The 16,903-nt window shown below is 38.2% G+C and overlaps 1 protein-coding gene across 7 annotated transcripts in view; it reads left to right on the forward strand.

Annotated features, from left to right (window-relative positions):
* ralgapa1 (Ral GTPase activating protein catalytic subunit alpha 1) overlaps positions 1-16,903 on the forward strand; it is a 77,995-nt gene that overhangs the window by 37,094 nt on the left and 23,998 nt on the right. For all 7 annotated transcript variants that reach the window (XM_041971389.1, XM_041971390.1, XM_041971394.1 and 4 more), the window contains exons 39-43: positions 2,793-2,864; positions 3,018-3,141; positions 3,308-3,463; positions 5,714-5,872; positions 8,924-9,051. In XM_041971389.1, the coding sequence (XP_041827323.1) occupies positions 2,793-2,864; positions 3,018-3,141; positions 3,308-3,463; positions 5,714-5,872; positions 8,924-9,051 (639 nt within the window). The remainder of the gene's footprint in view (positions 1-2,792; positions 2,865-3,017; positions 3,142-3,307; positions 3,464-5,713; positions 5,873-8,923; positions 9,052-16,903) is intronic.

Raw genomic sequence — 16,903 nt, forward strand, 5'->3', positions numbered from 1 at the left:
TGCAAATGAGAAAAACTTCTTCTCATTAGAAGCTGTGTTTTCTGCATTCGGTTGTTGCATCATCTCATCTTCTCAATGACTCCGAGCTCACAAACAAAATGTCAGAGTATCTTTTAAAACAGACCTGGCCAGCTAATGGACACTCATCACTCTTTAGCCAGGGAATCACGCTTTCTTTATTCAGCCCACACAATAGACTCCCTAGCACACTGCACTTGTGTGTGTATATGTGTGTAAAAGTGTGTGGGGTAATGAGTATCGTGGTGTATTGATGAAACTCGACCCATTTAGGGTTAGAAGAAAAGACAGTAGTTGAAGAGCCTGATTGAGGGTGCTCTTGCAAATAAGACAACAGGATGAACATGACACACGTAGAGAGAAATAATAACATTAGTAAAAGAATTAAGATAAAAGAAAATGGACGTGGAAAGCGAAGGCTCAAGAAACCTGGATGCAAAGAGAATTCAAGAGGACAGATAGATAGGAATGAAAGAAAAGAAGAAATTGTCTAATCATCTGTTATTGTCCCTTGTGTCTCTCCAGGTATTCATATGGGGCATTACAGACACTTAGATACTGACAGTCACCCATGTAGCTACACGTGTATTCCCCTTTTATGCTTTTCCTTATAATCCACTGTGTAAATGGAATCTTTGAGAGCAGAGAATGAGGCCATTACCAAGTATCAGTTTAATAAAGAGCAAATTGCTCTCTCTCTCCCTCTTTATCTCCTGCACTCACTCTCTCTTTCTCCTTTTTCTAAGCGTGAAAAGAATGACATGTTATTATCAGTCCACTCCAAGCTTCTCTGCACGAGTCCTGGTTTTATATCAGCAGCATAGAGGTTCATGTCAGCTCATCAGCATATTTTTTACAGCATACTATGATGGAAAGACTCTTGTTTTTATTTAAAAACATCCATCATATTTTTTATTTGGAGCCTGAACATTAGGAATTTATGGTTGGTGTAAGATGTTGCTTTATCTGTGCATTTAAAGCGTGATCATAAAACACAGTAATGCACGTTTTTAAAACTACAGTTTACGTCTAAATACAGTATGTTCATCCAGCCACTGAAAAACGTCTGTGTTATTTAGTCCTTGTACACATTAATAATTTGGTTAGTAGTTGATATTTTCCAACATGTAAACTATGCACCCAATGAGATTCAAGCTGGCCTTGGTACTCTGCTCATGCTCCACAGTTCTCAGAAAAAGTTGGTAACAGCAGAATAACATTGCGTAATGTGCATATCCTTAACACCTATTTATATACAATTGTATAAAAACAAAATAATTACAGGGGAAAAAATTAAAAAGAAAGACTGGAATAAAATACAATTAAATCCACTTAAAATGACAAATGAATGAAAATTCATATTAAATAATGTAAAAATACATACATAATAGGAAAAACATAAAAGTGATTTATTGAATCAGTCCAACATTTTGCTAATCTGACTCCAGATAAGTTTTTTGTCAATTATTTTAATCCAAAAATAAAAAGGTCAAATAAAAGATCCTAATACCTTTAAGCAGAAAGAAGCATTTTAGCCTATTGAAGCTCAGTTGTACATTCTTTTTCTTTTAATAAAGTTCTTTTCTGTGACTGTATACTTGTAAAAGGATATGGTTCACTTAAACGGCCGCCGTTGTGTATTTAAATATAGAGAGTTGTAACGGACTTTTCTAGCCAGGTTACCTACAGTGTTTAGACTTTGTGGCCTCTTCTATGCACAAAAACCAATAATAACTTTTCAATCAGAATGTCTAACAAACACGAACCTCCTTTTTTTAGAAGGACAGTATACATTATATATTAAAATAAAATATATTCAGTTTAGATCAGAAAGAAAAAATCAGGTTTTAAAAATCTTTGTTTAAAACATAATTTTGTATCAAGGCACATTAGAAAAATCATCCAGTTCTTATCATGACTTTAAAATTGGGTAAATACATAACCTCTGGTGGCATATTACACTGACATTATTTAACTAAGCCATAAAAACAAGCATTGTGTGGAAAAAAAATAAGTACATTTATGCTTGAAGTGCTTGAAGTTTTCATTCTGGGATAAAGTTATCAGTCTCTGATGCTGCTGCAGAAGTTTGGCCCAATTTTCCAATACATGGTACATATTTCTAAACTGTTTTTATCATCTCTTTTGTTTTAAATGGAAAAGTTCACAGGCTACAGAAGTAATTACTCTGGTGGAAAAATGTTTTTTTAAGCACAGAGGAGTCAAATAAATATATTCTGTATCAAGAATTCCTTTATTTTAGATTTTAAAAAGCAGTTTGGTATTTCTCATACATGATCATGTGTATAGTTGAATTACTTGAATTATTCACTTCTTATGAGCTGAACAAATATTGTTTCACTTCAACTCAACCTTCCAGGTTGGATGTACTTGATTTTATTATCCAGTGTCTTCTGAAGTCAAACTAGTTGATTCTTGCTTTGCAAATGCTGCAGAGAGACATGCTGCAGTTCAGCTTTTCTCTGTTTTTCATTGTGCTTTTGTTGTTCTTCCACTAAAAGTGTCTCATTGTTTATAGTTGACTCAGCTACTAGTTATCCTCACAAATCATTTTACTAGTTATCCTCACAAATCATTTTCCCCCTTCGGAAAGTGAATGAAGTCTCTTTCTTATAGTTTGTTTTTTATTTCTCTCTTCTTTTTTATCCAAACAGCCAGTTAGGACAGATATTAATAGCCAGTATCTAGTTAAACTACAGGTTTAGCCACAATATTGAGTGATCACTGCTGTCTTGTGAACCTCTGTTTTACAGGAGTAACTTTCATTTGCTGAGAAAGAATGAGAAGTTACTGAGAGAGCTGAAGAATCTGGACTCACGGCAGTGGTAGGCACCTTTATCTTTCACTGCCTTCTTCTTCCATCTTCTCTCTTTAACCTTTTCATTCAGCATTTTTTCAGCCCATAGTTTGATGTGACTGACAATCCATTTGTAAGTCTCTGTCTCGTTGTATCTTCATTTTCCTTCATTGTCTTTTAGCCGTGAGACCCATAAAATCGCAGTATTTTACGTGGCTGAAGGTCAAGAAGATAAACACTCCATACTAACAAACACAGCAGGCAGCCAAGCTTATGAAGACTTTGTCTCAGGACTCGGCTGGGAGGTAAGAACACGTTTACTCACATCCTTGATGGTGTTTGTTTTCCTTAACATTTTCATATCAAAAAGTCATTGTCCAAATAAAATCACTCTCATGTTGTAACAATGATGAAGGTAAGATTTTTATACCGTATGCTGCATGTTATGGTGCATCTTTATGTGTGCATTAGGTGGATCTTACCACACACTGTGGCTTCATGGGAGGCCTTCAGAGAAACCGCAGCACAGGCCAAACCACGCCTTACTATGCCACTTCCACTACCGAAGTCATCTACCACGTCTCCACTCGCATGCCCTACGACCAGGACCACAACCTCACCAAGAAGGTAACACACCAGTAGTTGTGGAAAGGCGCCAAACTTCCTGTTTGTTATTTTGAACAATCTAATTAGGTGTTTAGTTTTTTTTTGTTGTTTTTGTTTTGTTTTGTTGCATGTAAACATTCTTGATAAGCTTATTCCTAAATATAACCAGCCTAGTTAGTGTTTGATTGACACCACTTCTTTGTCATGTCCACAGACTACAATGGCTAACATCTGGCATTGCTTCAATTTAGCATATGCCTCTCTTCTGCCGTGTGCACGCCAACCCAGCAGTAGATGAGCTTGTTTAGGGCAAAATTTGTTGAAAGGCGACACACAGGAGATACAGCTTTGGTGTTGCTTTCACAGCTGCTTTGTTCAGGCAGTGTTATTAACAATAATTAGCCTTTAATTTTCCTCTGTTATGTCTATTTTTATTTAACAAGAGAACAGGTGATCTCCTCTAATCTCTTCTTCTCTCTGGTTTCTCTGCTTTCTTTCTTTCTACTCCTCTCTTTGCCTGAGTCTGACTTTGCAATTAGATGCACATACAAACCTGTCAATAGTTGTCAGTGCGTTTACAGTGATTTTTTGGAGCAATCATGCCTGCGTTTGTGCACAGTGTGGGGTATGGGTTTGCATCAGTGTCCAGGCAGGCAGCTTTTATTGTATGTGTCTGTCTGTGTGTGTGTAATCACACCTGTCAACCCTCGGGCACTGGGCGCTCTGCACATGGCCATAATGTCCCCTTAATTGGATCATACTTCCTGCTTCTCAGCCTATCACATCGCTTCAGGCTCCTGATTGGATTATCAGCACCTGGCCCAACACCATCCATCTTCCTGATCAGCTGATGGCCCCATCAAACATGCATAGTCACATAGACACACAGGCACACTCATGAAGACTTTTAAAGCTGTTTAACATGACACAAACACACATCCACAAAGGGTTTTATTCACATCCATCTGCACAAATAACCTCACACCATAAATTTGCATTAATGTCGGACAGAGAGGCGCACGCTCTCCTAACACATGTCAGCCAGCACACGCAGGCTAGCAAACACATACAGAAACAGTTTTATGAACGTGTCCACATAGATGTCCACTGACACACGTCTCTATACTGGCAGACATTTATCCCCTATCCTCCTGCCACACTCACAAGCACAAACACAATCAGTTTAGTCCTCCGCAGGGCTCTTGTCCAGGTTTCCCTCTTTGCAGTGCAGTGTTGTTCATGTCATAACACATCTGCTGGAAACATGATTAAAAGGATTAAAGCTGTATTACACCAACTGATTTTAGCATTAGAGATTAAATCACACTGGTCTCCTTCATGTAAATATTTCTAAAATAGTAAGACAACAATAAGACACAAATTGTTCTTACACAAAAAAATAATGTTTGATGCTCCTGATTCTCACAGTATGACAATAGAAGAGCTTGCCCGTGTCGCTTTGAGTTGTATCTTTCTGACACATATGGAGAAAAGTGTCTTTTAAATATTAAAGAAGGAGTTTGTAAATATATATCAATTAGTCAGGATGCATCAGATTATAAGTGAGGTCAGGTTGTAAGTCAGTGCAGTCAAGTAATGTCATTGTGGCAAACGGGTGAAACCACTTCCAAACATGATCCCAACCTCAGTTAAACTGATAATCTAGCATTTTAATTTCATTTAAATAAAAAATAATCTTTTATGGTACGGTAGCTCTTTGGAAATATTTTTATATGTCAGAATATAAAGCAGAATATTTTTTGTCTTAGGCGAAGGACAATACTGAAATCCATCTGAAGTGTTTGACAAACCAGAGAAGTAGAGTGTGTGTGTGTGTGTTTTGGCAGACATCAAGGTTAATGACTGAGCTGTCACCGGCCCTGAGTGGAGCCCGCTGAGTGAAGGCGAATGCCGCACACACACATCACTACACAGCATCATACATGATCCCATCTGTCTTCCAGCCCGTACTCCATCTTTCCGGGACTTCACTCTGTCTTGTCGACGACTCTTCATCTTCACACACTCACTCCATCATGCTCAGGGCCACCTATACCACATACATGCACCTAAAATCAAAAGCCTTGGGCAATGATGGATACACGTTACCCTGCTCATTGTGCGAGACCTTCTTTGTGCATGTGTGTTTTGTTGGCATATTAGCCTGTATTATTTATGCAACAAGAAAGAAAAATAAACGTTTTTTCCCTGTTTTGACTTTAATATTAATTCTCTTTCTTGCTTTCCTTTTCTTACTTCCCATCCCTCCAGCTTCGACACCTGGGCAACGATGAGGTCCACATCATTTGGTCAGAACATTCCAGAGACTACCGTCGAGGGATCATCCCTACTGAATTTGGAGATGTGTTGATCATCATCTACCCCATGAAAAACCACATGTATTCCATCCATATCCTCAAAAAACCAGAGGTAAAAACATCTCTACGACCCAAATTAACAGCTGCCCATATTTTATTTTTTTATTTAGCCTCTTATATGTCAGCATTTTCCCAGAATGCTCTGAAACACTGACATTACACTAAAAATGCAGGTTATTCAAGCTCGTCATTGAAGTCAGGGATGATAATTAATCCCCTGCGGCACTAATCGGTGATAATTATACATCACCCTTTGTGGAACTGTAATTGTTGTGGAAATCATTGGCCAATCAGTTTAATCGGTTCCACAGTAGTGGTGTGAATCCTTCAGTGTCATTACTGGAACTAATAAATGGCTTTTCATGAAAGTTTTGGAAAACATTTCTAGTCCCTAAAGGAGGAATTCTTCAGGCTTGTTCAGTAGTTTCTGTATGAGGTTGGCATCCGTTAATTATGTGCTTCCGATGCTGGATGGATTGCCACAAGATCATCACAAGAGCCTGCAGAAGAGGCACAGTGAGGCCGTTTACATGCACACCTAAAATCTGATCATTACCTGATTTCCTGAGTTATCAGATAATTCAGTCGATCATGTAAATAGCAAAATCTAAAATATCAGATATCTGATATTGTCGCATTATGAGTAAACGGATTGACACACCTATATTTCTTCCCAATACTCCGATGTGTTTGTGCATGTAAATCCGTACATCTGATTTATTTCATGTTTTTACATCTGCGCGTGTACAAAAGAATCCTTTAGTGGAGGATTTAATCATATTTAAGAAGTGCATGTAAATGCATCAGATCAGATTATTATTACCGATTATTACTTTTGTAGAAACACAAACCAGTGATCTGAAGTTGTAGAGTTTAGGCATAAAACCTCGTAATAAAGCCTGAGTTATTTCTATTTATCTGATCAAATCCAGTCATATAGATCTCTGTTTGAGGCTTTTTTTTAAACACAAATCATACTAATTTACACTTCTAATAGCTGTGATCAGCAGAGTTTCTGACCACTGGAGTGTGTTTTATATGTTTTTAAATGTCCACTTTAAAAAGTAATAGTCTGTGATATGTTTCTTGGATTTCCTCTGACTTCTTCACAATAAAAATGTCAAATTCAAATCAGCTGAATTTAACTTTTAAATTTGACTGCTGGATCACAGCAGTGTGACTTGGTGCAGCTCTGTCCTCCCTTCTTATCACTTTTGGATTCACAGTCCAACCCTGCCCCAACCAAAGTAGTTATGAAGGCTCCAGGTAATGCTTTTCCTTGTTATATAAAAGAATTAAACACCTTGATAGCAGAGTATGACACAGTGGATGCACTAAAGCTACATTGATCCTACCAGCTAATTTTGATTAGTTGGCTTTTTTTTTCCTTGATAAAGTTAGGTATTCATATGATAAATTTTTAATACAATTTTGTAACTCAAACCGCTTTACAGAAATAACAGGAAAAAAAAAAGAAAAAGCCAAAAAAGTGTCTTTGTCAGTCGGTCTCAAACAGAAACGATCTGTTTTAGTATAAAACTGAACAGGGGAAGGTCTGTCAGTGAGGAAAAGCTAGAGATGAAGTAAATTAGATCAAAATAATACATTAAAGCAGACTTAACATGGATTTTTTTTTAAAAAAACTTAAAAAAAATAGGACAATAAAAGAAATTAAATGAATAAAATGAAAAGTGATGTGGAGCCAGAGTTGCCCTGGGGCAGACTAACAGAAACATGGCAGCCAATTCCTGCCAACAGCCTCACTGACCACCACCAAACATTCATTCACCAGCTCTGCTGACACTGGAGGCCACAGCAACCTTTCAGTAATTGGACGATCCATTCTACTCCCTGAGCCGCTGTTGGCCCGTTTAAAACAATTCAAGTATCATCTCTGCTGTGTAAAACCAGATACCCAGAGCTAATACATAACAGAGGTTTGGGAACCATGCAGGAGCACCAACTGTAAAAAGGGTAGACTTACCTTAAATTACCTAATTAAATGTACAGAAAAAATGGTGTAGATTTTGGGAATTAAATATTTATTACAACTTAAAAGGTTAAGTGGTCATCTAATATAAAAATTAACAACATAACTACATGACTTCCAAATAAATAAATTTTTTAAGTATTGTTACTGTAGACAAATTACTGTAATTAAATTGTTGGTAAATTGTAGTTACTGTACATATGACCTGCCCCCCAACATACATAATATAAACAGAAACAATATATAGTTTTTGATTGATATGGTAAATGGTACCATATCAACCAAAAACAATATATTTTATATGATTGATAAATAGATTACTCACTTAAATAGATTACTTAAACCATTTATTTATCAACATTGCTGTCAATTAATTTTCTGTTATCGCAGTTTTATATACTGATGATGGAGTCTTTACATTGTTTGGAATTTAAGTGTTTGAAAGTTGATTAAGAGTGTGATTGTGAATGTGCACAGTGTTTTGGTGCATGATTCTATGTTTCCAACCAGACCATACAGATATGCATCCATATTGACTAACAATCCTTGAGAGAGTCTTGCCACAAGTCTTCTTGATCTGGTTAATGTATCAGTCTAAAACACACAGACATTAATACCATAGCACTGATGGCATAACTCTATTTCAAACAAGACCTAACACAATAAAAATGCTGCTTTTTTCTGTATGACATAGATACCACAGCACTAATAACATAATCATATTCTCTTTCATTCATTCTGCAAGGAAAAATATTGAATTATCATGAATCCAAGAACAAGTTAGATAAGATATCTCCTCTGCTGTTGTCTTGAAAGCACATGTATTTAGCCATAGAGCACATGGCTCAGAGACCTGGTCTACAAACAAACTCAATAAAAGCCCGACATTATTCTCTTTGGTGGATTCCACAAGCAAAATATTGAATTAAATCAGAAAGCCAAAGCCTGAATCAAATATTATATCATTTTTAAAAAATCTGTTGTGTCCATCATTGTTTGACTGGCTTGGTTCACTAAAACCCAGCCACTACCAGATATTTTGTTTCACAAAATATCAGCATTTGTCTTTGATTGCCTATAACAAATATAGCCCACTTGTTCTGCTCTTTGTAGGTGCCATTCTTTGGTCCGCTGTTTGATGGTGCCATTGTGGACATGAAGATTTTGCCTGCCATGGTTAGAGCCACAGCCATTAATGCAAGCCGAGCTCTCAAGTCCCTCATTCCTCTGTACCAGAACTTGTATCCTTTGAAACCCTAAATAATTAGATATGACCGATAACGATCACAAGTCCAAGGTAGGTCATTAATACCATTTTCTCTTGAATCCTAATAACTGGCTTAGTGTGACTGTAGAAAATCACATGAGTCTGTAGGGGACCCAGATTTCTTGCTTGGTTACACATTCTTAACATTACAGACTGAAATCGAGCGTTGAGATTTTAATGTTTTTCTTTGGCTCAAAAGACATTGACCATAATTTTGTCTGTGCTTAATTAAAGCAAAGTCATTAACACCCATGTATTAGTTGAAGGCATTTGCTTCATGTGCTGTATAATAAGGTCTTTGCTATATGTTTTGCACAACTGACGCATGGTAATATATTTAGTTACTTTGCATAATCTGCATAAACAGAAAAAGATGTTAACAGGGCTTAAAGAATTCCAGCACCATGCCGGATTTGTAATGTGTTTATCATTTAATAACTTGATGAATGGATTAGTTTGGGCTATTGTCACGTTGAGCTACCAGTGGCATTAGAGGACTTGCTTAGGCATAGGACGTACGTGCGCACGCTTGGATAAATCTGAAAGTTTTTGTGTGCTGCATTTCCCTTTTTTCTAACTTACGCCACCTGTTTGATAAATGAGACCCCTGGTCTTGGTTAAGATTATTACATACAGATCGAGTACTTTAGCCACTTACAGACCTTTCTTGGTGTTACTGTTTTAAATTGCTCTGTTAAATCTCTGGTCAAGTGACAATACGGCAGATAAGTTGCTATGAAACAGTGAGGGCTGTAATTTCAGAAAAGGAAACAAGTTTTTAATAATATGTTTTGTGTAAAATTAGAGAATCCTGGGAGGGAAAAATCCAAGGTCTCACCTGTTCACCTGTTTTTGCCAAATGGCCTAAAGCTGGATTTATATTCACACGGCGTCTGCGTAAGGTCGGTTAGGCCTGGTACACACATAAACATTTTTTTAATCTTATGAGATTTTTTTTATCTGGTCGAGACCTCACACGTGAAGATAAAAAAATCATTTTTGATCGTACAACACACACATATTGATGCTGTCCCACAACTCATCTAGTCCACCAAGCTGGACAAACTTTGAAACGTAGAAGAAGAACCATAGCAACAACCGGCAAAAAAACGAAGAAGAAGTAATATAGCAAGAACCGGAAAACACAACACACAGCATGGAAGGGGATATATAGGACGAGGGAAGGATGATGGTCTTGGGACTATTGTTAACAGAAAAAGCCAGAACTGAAAAAAACAACAGACTGGAGACGGCGTGAACACGGACTTTATTTACTTCCTTGTTCCCCAGCCAGCTCGCTCTGATTGGCTACATCCCGTGCCACGTCACCGTCCACGCAGTCACAATGAGAAATCGGCTCTGAAATAATGAACATGTTCAATATTCCCAGTTGTCATTAACGACCCGTTTTGGAGCTGATTAGCTCGTTACACACCACGGACCAAATGATAATTGGACAGGGAAATCTCACGATGATCGGCCGTTTGCCGTCCGAGGTCGGAAGAGGCAGAATCGAGAAAAAAACAGCCCAAAAATCGTTAAGTGTGCACCTGGCCTTAGGGCGTCTCCCCCTTTGGCAAATAACTCCTGTTGAGTTTACCAGCCGATAGCACCCCTGCTGCCACCTTTAAAATAAGACGAAAAACTGCAACACGACACCAAAACAACATGTAGCCCCTACGCTCAAGAGCAAGAGCACGCTTTACCAGCATAAGCTACGCCGTCACTGACTTTACACAGATGAGTATAAATCCAGCTTTAGTGTCAATGCTGCCTCTTTTTAAACCCCCCACATAATAAGTTCAGTTCAGGATTTCTTTAATTTAATTTTTTTTTTTTTTTTCGTTTATTTTTTAATTGAAGTGGCCCTACAGTGGAACTTTGTGTTAATTTTATCTGCTCAGATATGTCGTTGCCTGCACACACAAAATAGTTTAAATCCTTTTTGTTAATTCAAATTACTTAAATGCTTTGGCTTAAAGACCCGCCTAGTTTTCTAGTCTTTGGACAAATATATTGAGGTTGAGTATCAAAGGCATTACCACCATTTATGCACACGAGCACTGGAGAATGTCTGACAGTTAAATCAGAAATATGCACACTTGGTAGTCTCAAAAGTTTTTGAATGGTCTCCCAGAATATTTTAGTTATTCTTTAAATTCAGGTAGATTTCTGACCTGAGTTTTAAGACCACTAAACACTTGTCATGAAAACTGCTCCATCAGGTTCAGATGGGTCTGAAAAAATCCCGACTATGATTTTTTGCAGTCATTCTGTTTGTTTTAAATCTTCTTTCCAACACTTTACATTCAGGTCCATAAAAACCCGCTTGTAGAGCTTACTTCTCTACTCAATTCTAAGCCTATGCCTAAACTGTTGTGTGTGCTGCTGAAATCTTTGTAGGTTTTTGTCCGTTTAAGTGTTGGTTTTCGCTCGGTTCAAGGATTAAAAATAGCAAATCAATGTCCAGTGGTGTTTGGCTTTCAGGTTACAAGTGCTGGTGTGATGGAGCTGTATTTAGTCGACTCTGAAGTGCTGCATATCAGGCGTTTGTTTGTCGTACACAGCCAGGCACAAAAAGTTTGAATGCACATTTAATGTGTGTATTTGTGCATGGCTTAAAGTGTGATGTGTATATACAGTTTGTCTGCTTGATTCAATGTGATGGTAGCTTGTTTGGAATAAGTCCTGCAGTCAATACTTATCGATGGCTCTTCTCTAAAGCCCTGTTTCTAAATGAGAGGCTTTGCTCTCTGGTCTCATTGACAGACATGCTCACTCACAAACTGCCAGATAAGTATCTATATTCATACACAGTGATGATTGGAATCCCATGGACAAAACCACCTCACAGATACAACCATTCAAGCACATTCACAGCAAGATAAGCAGATTAATCTACATGTGTTTAAAAGTGACTAAACACACAAACTTTTAGTGTGCCAGCCTGCTGACTGATCATTAAAATTACGTTCAAATTGCACTTCAAACAATTTGATTCAGAGCTCTTTGTGCTTCTTCTTCTTCAGTCTTAAACAGTGAAAGTTCAGTTGCAGTGTAGTAAGTGTTTTTTTTTTACTGTGACAGTCAGGCACAGGTAGTGTGTAAAATCACCTCAGACACTTGCAGATCAAATCATTATGTCAGCAAAGATCTACCGTTATCTTTTCTCTATGCTGCCTTGTGGATCTGTGATTATTGACAGTATTTATTGATCATGCAAGTGAAGGTAAAGTTACCTTGTGTAGTTTTCTTGCACACAACCCAAAGTTTAGCTAGCAAACGTGTTGATTGTCTTTCCTTTCACATCGATTAATACACAAGGCAAAATTTTGCCAGCAGTCTTCTTCTGTATTATTGCTTTTCACACATGAACTTCATTAGACTCAAAAAAAACTTCTACACGGTCTAAGTAGCTGCAATAAAAAGGCAATTATCTGATATATTTTGCCTGATGAAGGTCTAGCGTCAGAACACTGCGAATACATGTATTATACAGATGTTAGCACAGTGCTGTTCCTACCTGTTGATCAGCAGAATATCTGAGGCTGGAAAAATGAGGTGTGAATCTCATTGTGTATGTTCCTCCTCATCCTCATCTCTTTATAGTTAAAAGGGAGAAGGTGCAGAAAGAAGAAGAGTGTTGGAATTGCTCAATTCTTTCTTAGCTCTCCTTTCATCACCCCACCCTCATCGTCTGCTTTTTTTTCTTTACTGTCATCCCATCTACAGCAGAGATCAGAAACTCTGGCTAGCAGTGTTTCCCTGCTCCAACACACCTGATTCAGATTAAAGGGTAATTAACAGACTTGTGGAGAAATTCACGAAACGCTGTTAGAGAACCATCTCACTTGAATCAAATGTGTCGCAGCAAGGAAACATCTAAAACCTGAAGGACACCGGCCCTCGAGGACAGGATCTACCGTTTTTCATTCCCCCTTTTTCATAGATATTTTGTGGAAATGATATTAGCTAAGATGGCCCCGATTCTTTTGTGTGTGCACATGCATCTATACTCACATATTTATGTCTCAGCCATCCCAAGTGACTGTGCAGACATGTAGACACCCTAACAGTATGTTTTTGTGTGGCTGGTTGTATAGACTGTGTGTATATGTGTGTGACAATGTGATGACACACGTGTTGTGTACGCCTATTCAGGGGAGTGTGAGTGTCCTGGTGTGTATTGATTGGTGGTAGCAGCAGGTCGATGTCTCTGACAGGCTGAATTACAGTAATCAGTCATTATTGACTCCCCATCTCTCTGCTACACTCACTCTTCTCCCTATGCTGCTCCCTCACTCCTTTTTTTTTGCCCTCTACTTCTGTCGCTCCTTTCATTTCTTTTTATCCTCTAACTGGCTGGCTGTATGTCTGCCTTTACATCCCTCGTTTTGCTCTTATTTTTATTCTGCTCCTGTCTTGTATCACTCTGTGCCCCATCATCATTTTTCTATCTGCCTCTCTAATTCTGCTCCTGCTCTGCTTCTCTTGTCTCTCTAATTCCCTTATCTGACTGAATCTTCTTCTTCTTCCATCTCTGTCATTTTGTCTGTTTTTCATCTTTTTTTTTTTTTTTAGATTTGTTTACTTTTCTTTATTCATACATTTGGTCTCCTTTTTATCAACGCGGTCTCGTTTGTCCTTAACTAGGAGAAACTCATCATAATGTAATAATAATAATAATAATAGATTAGATTTTTATAGTATTTTGTAAGGCCCTCAAAGCACTTTACATTGAATTTATTATTCATTCAATCCACATTTACACACTGGTTGTGGTAAGCTAAATATATATGTAGGTAAGCCTGGAAAGAAAACAAAGTGTAAAGCATAAAAATGAAAAACGGTGGTTCTCCTTTCTCTTAAGTCTTATACCGACCGATTCCTACTTTGCTGAAACACTTAGGTTAACCAACAAAAAACAGGTTTAAAAAGCAAAGCCTTCAGCGGCCAAATAGTTGGGCACATTTTCCAGATTATTACGTAAAAAGAGTTTTATTTCACCCTGATGTTTCTTATTATTGCTACGCTGATGACATTTAGTTATATATATTTCTTTTAAACCCTGTGATGTTTTTAAGGTTCAGATCTTGCTCAGGTGCTTGGAGTCTATTAGAAACTGGATCGTTGACCATTTTCTCCAGCTTAATGATGAGAAAACTGAAGTCCTTGTCTGTGCCCCTCACAGATTAAGCCTAAGATGGTAGAGTCTTTTGACCCACTTGCCTCATGTTAAACCCTTTGTTAGGAACCTCTGTGTTACTCTTGACTCAGCATTTACTCTGGATGCTCATGTTAAGTCACTGGTTCACTCTTGTTTTTATCATTTAAAAATGTTGTAAAGTTGAGTCCCATTGTGTCTCGCCCAGAGTTGGAAATGATCCTTTTTGCTTTTATTTCATCACATAGAGATTTCTGTAATTCAATAATGTTTCTGAGTAAAAATCACTGGATTGTCTTCATGTTGTACAGAATGCTGCTGCAAGTATCCTAACAAAATCGTCAGAGTACTATTATGCCACCCTGTTGTTAACTCAGCTGTGGCTCACTATCCACTACAGAGTAAATAAAAAAAAAATTGGGCCATAACTTTCAGAGCTTTCATGGTCAAGCATCAACTTTTATCAGATAACTTTTGAAGCCATCTGTCCCTAGCAGGTCCCTCAGGCCATGTGATCAGGGTCTGCTTATCAAGCAACAAACAGTTAAAAACTAAAGGTGACAGAGTCTTTCCAAAAGTTGATCCTAATCTCTGGAACATCCTCCCTCTGAGTCTGAGGTCTGTGGACTCTGTAATTGCTTTTAAAAGCAGCTAAAATCCATCTTTATAAACTTGCTTTTGGTTAGCTTTTGTTGTATTTTATTTTTTCTTTCTTGCATCTCTTTGTGAAGCACTTTGTGATTTTTATCTTGATAGGGGCTATATGAATAAAATTTTACTTATTTACCTACTGTGTATTACATGCCAGGATATCATAGTCATCTTTGAGATCTTGTGCTTTCGGATAACATATTTAAAAGACTATAGAGCAGTAGAAGACAATATAGATATCCTTGACGGCTAGGACATGGAGTATATTTGAGGCTTAAATGTCCTGAATGAATGTTTTTAAGCGCTAAGTAAAGCCATTGTAACACAGATGGATCTTATTGAGGGACTTAAACAGAAGCAAATGGGGGAACAGAGAGAGAGAAAGAAAGGTGGAGGGCAGGTTTGTGGGGCAAAGTATGTCAGTGATAACTGGCATTTTTCTCTTTCTTTTTCTGTCTGCCCTTGTCGCTCCCTCTCTCTGTCTCCTGGCCCTCGGGGCAGTCCATCTGCCTTTTCTCTCTCTCTGATCTTTCATTCACCATGACTAGAGCCATCCAAAAGCACACAACACACCAAGACAGAGTGCCAAGCTGCTGGGGCAGCTGTGTGTGAGCACAGCTCTATCTCACATATCAGCTCATTGCAGCAAGAAAAGCAACCCAAAACTCCCAACACTCTTCTTATTGCACACTTTATATTCATGAATTCATGTCAGGATGAAATGTACCAGTGACATGCAACAAACTGAGTTTTAGGAACTTTTTCTGCCTTCTGATAACTCATATTGCAAATCTTTGGTAAGTGCAGGGTTGTTTTCCATGATTAATTGCTCACAGATGAGACCAAACAAAGGTAATTAGCTGTATGGGAAGTCCTTGACTCTGATGCTGCATTTGTTTTCATATTTGGCAAAATTCAAATCTCACAGTGTGGCGTGAGTTGCTTTTTTATTAGAATTTTGGGACTGACGTGATTTTTAAGTAATATGAGGCAATAAAATGTGATGTCAGAGCACATTAATGGTGTTATTTTTCATGTATTATATTTAATGTGCAACAGTAGAACAAGATACGTGAAGACCCAAATCAGCAAGGATTTGTTTACAGCTAAAGACACACTTTGTTCCTCTGTGTGGTGCCATCTAAAACTTAAGAGTCTTCAACTATATGAGCTATAATGACGCCAACAGTGACTTCCAGTGCTCTTTAAATTGCAGTTAAAGTTTGTCACAGCCTCGCATATCTTCTCCAGAGAAGTTTTGGAGACATTTTGTATGATTTGCATCGCTGTCTGTGTGTGTAATGGTAGACATGTTAGTTGATGTTTAGTGTGTGTGTGTTTCTGAAAGAGGAAGCTGTGGCCATTCTCCATCTGCTCCTGGGTGATTGTGGTTTTGGGAAACAATGTTGGAGAGATGCTAAGCTGCTACACACACAGACACACAACACTCTGCCAGCAAGTGTTTGTGTGTGGATGAATTTTCAAATGTACATCATCTATCCATTTACACTTGTGAACATGATGGTTTTTTTGTGTATATGGTTCACTCTCAGGATTACTTTGTGTGTGTGTGGGGGGGGGATTCCCTCTAGTAGTTGATTGGCAGAGATAGCTGCAGTGAGGCTGGGGTCAGCATATGGCTCAGTATGATAGCGATCCTGTGTTTGTGCACATAGTGTCATTGCATGTGTGTGTCACCGCCTGCCTTTCTCTCTTTCACACTCTGTTCCCAGAGAAATGATGGCAGCTCTGGGCATGTAGTGCTATTATCCCCCATATTCACACACACACACACACACACACACACCAAGGGCAGCCAAACGCCCAGCGGCCTGCTTGGCTTCTCTTTGCCAGCTTCCACAAAAGAGCCTATTGTCCCAGTGAGGCTACAATCTGCTGTGTGCGACAAGGAGTATGTGTTTCTCAGCATGGTAAAGAGGTAAGGGCAGAACCTTTAAGAAGGGATGAGGCCTTCTTATTGTGGATGCTAAAATGGGGTCATGTTATCAGA

Source organism: Melanotaenia boesemani, chromosome 20 (assembly GCF_017639745.1).
Source record: "Melanotaenia boesemani isolate fMelBoe1 chromosome 20, fMelBoe1.pri, whole genome shotgun sequence".
NCBI lineage: Eukaryota > Metazoa > Chordata > Actinopteri > Atheriniformes > Melanotaeniidae > Melanotaenia > Melanotaenia boesemani.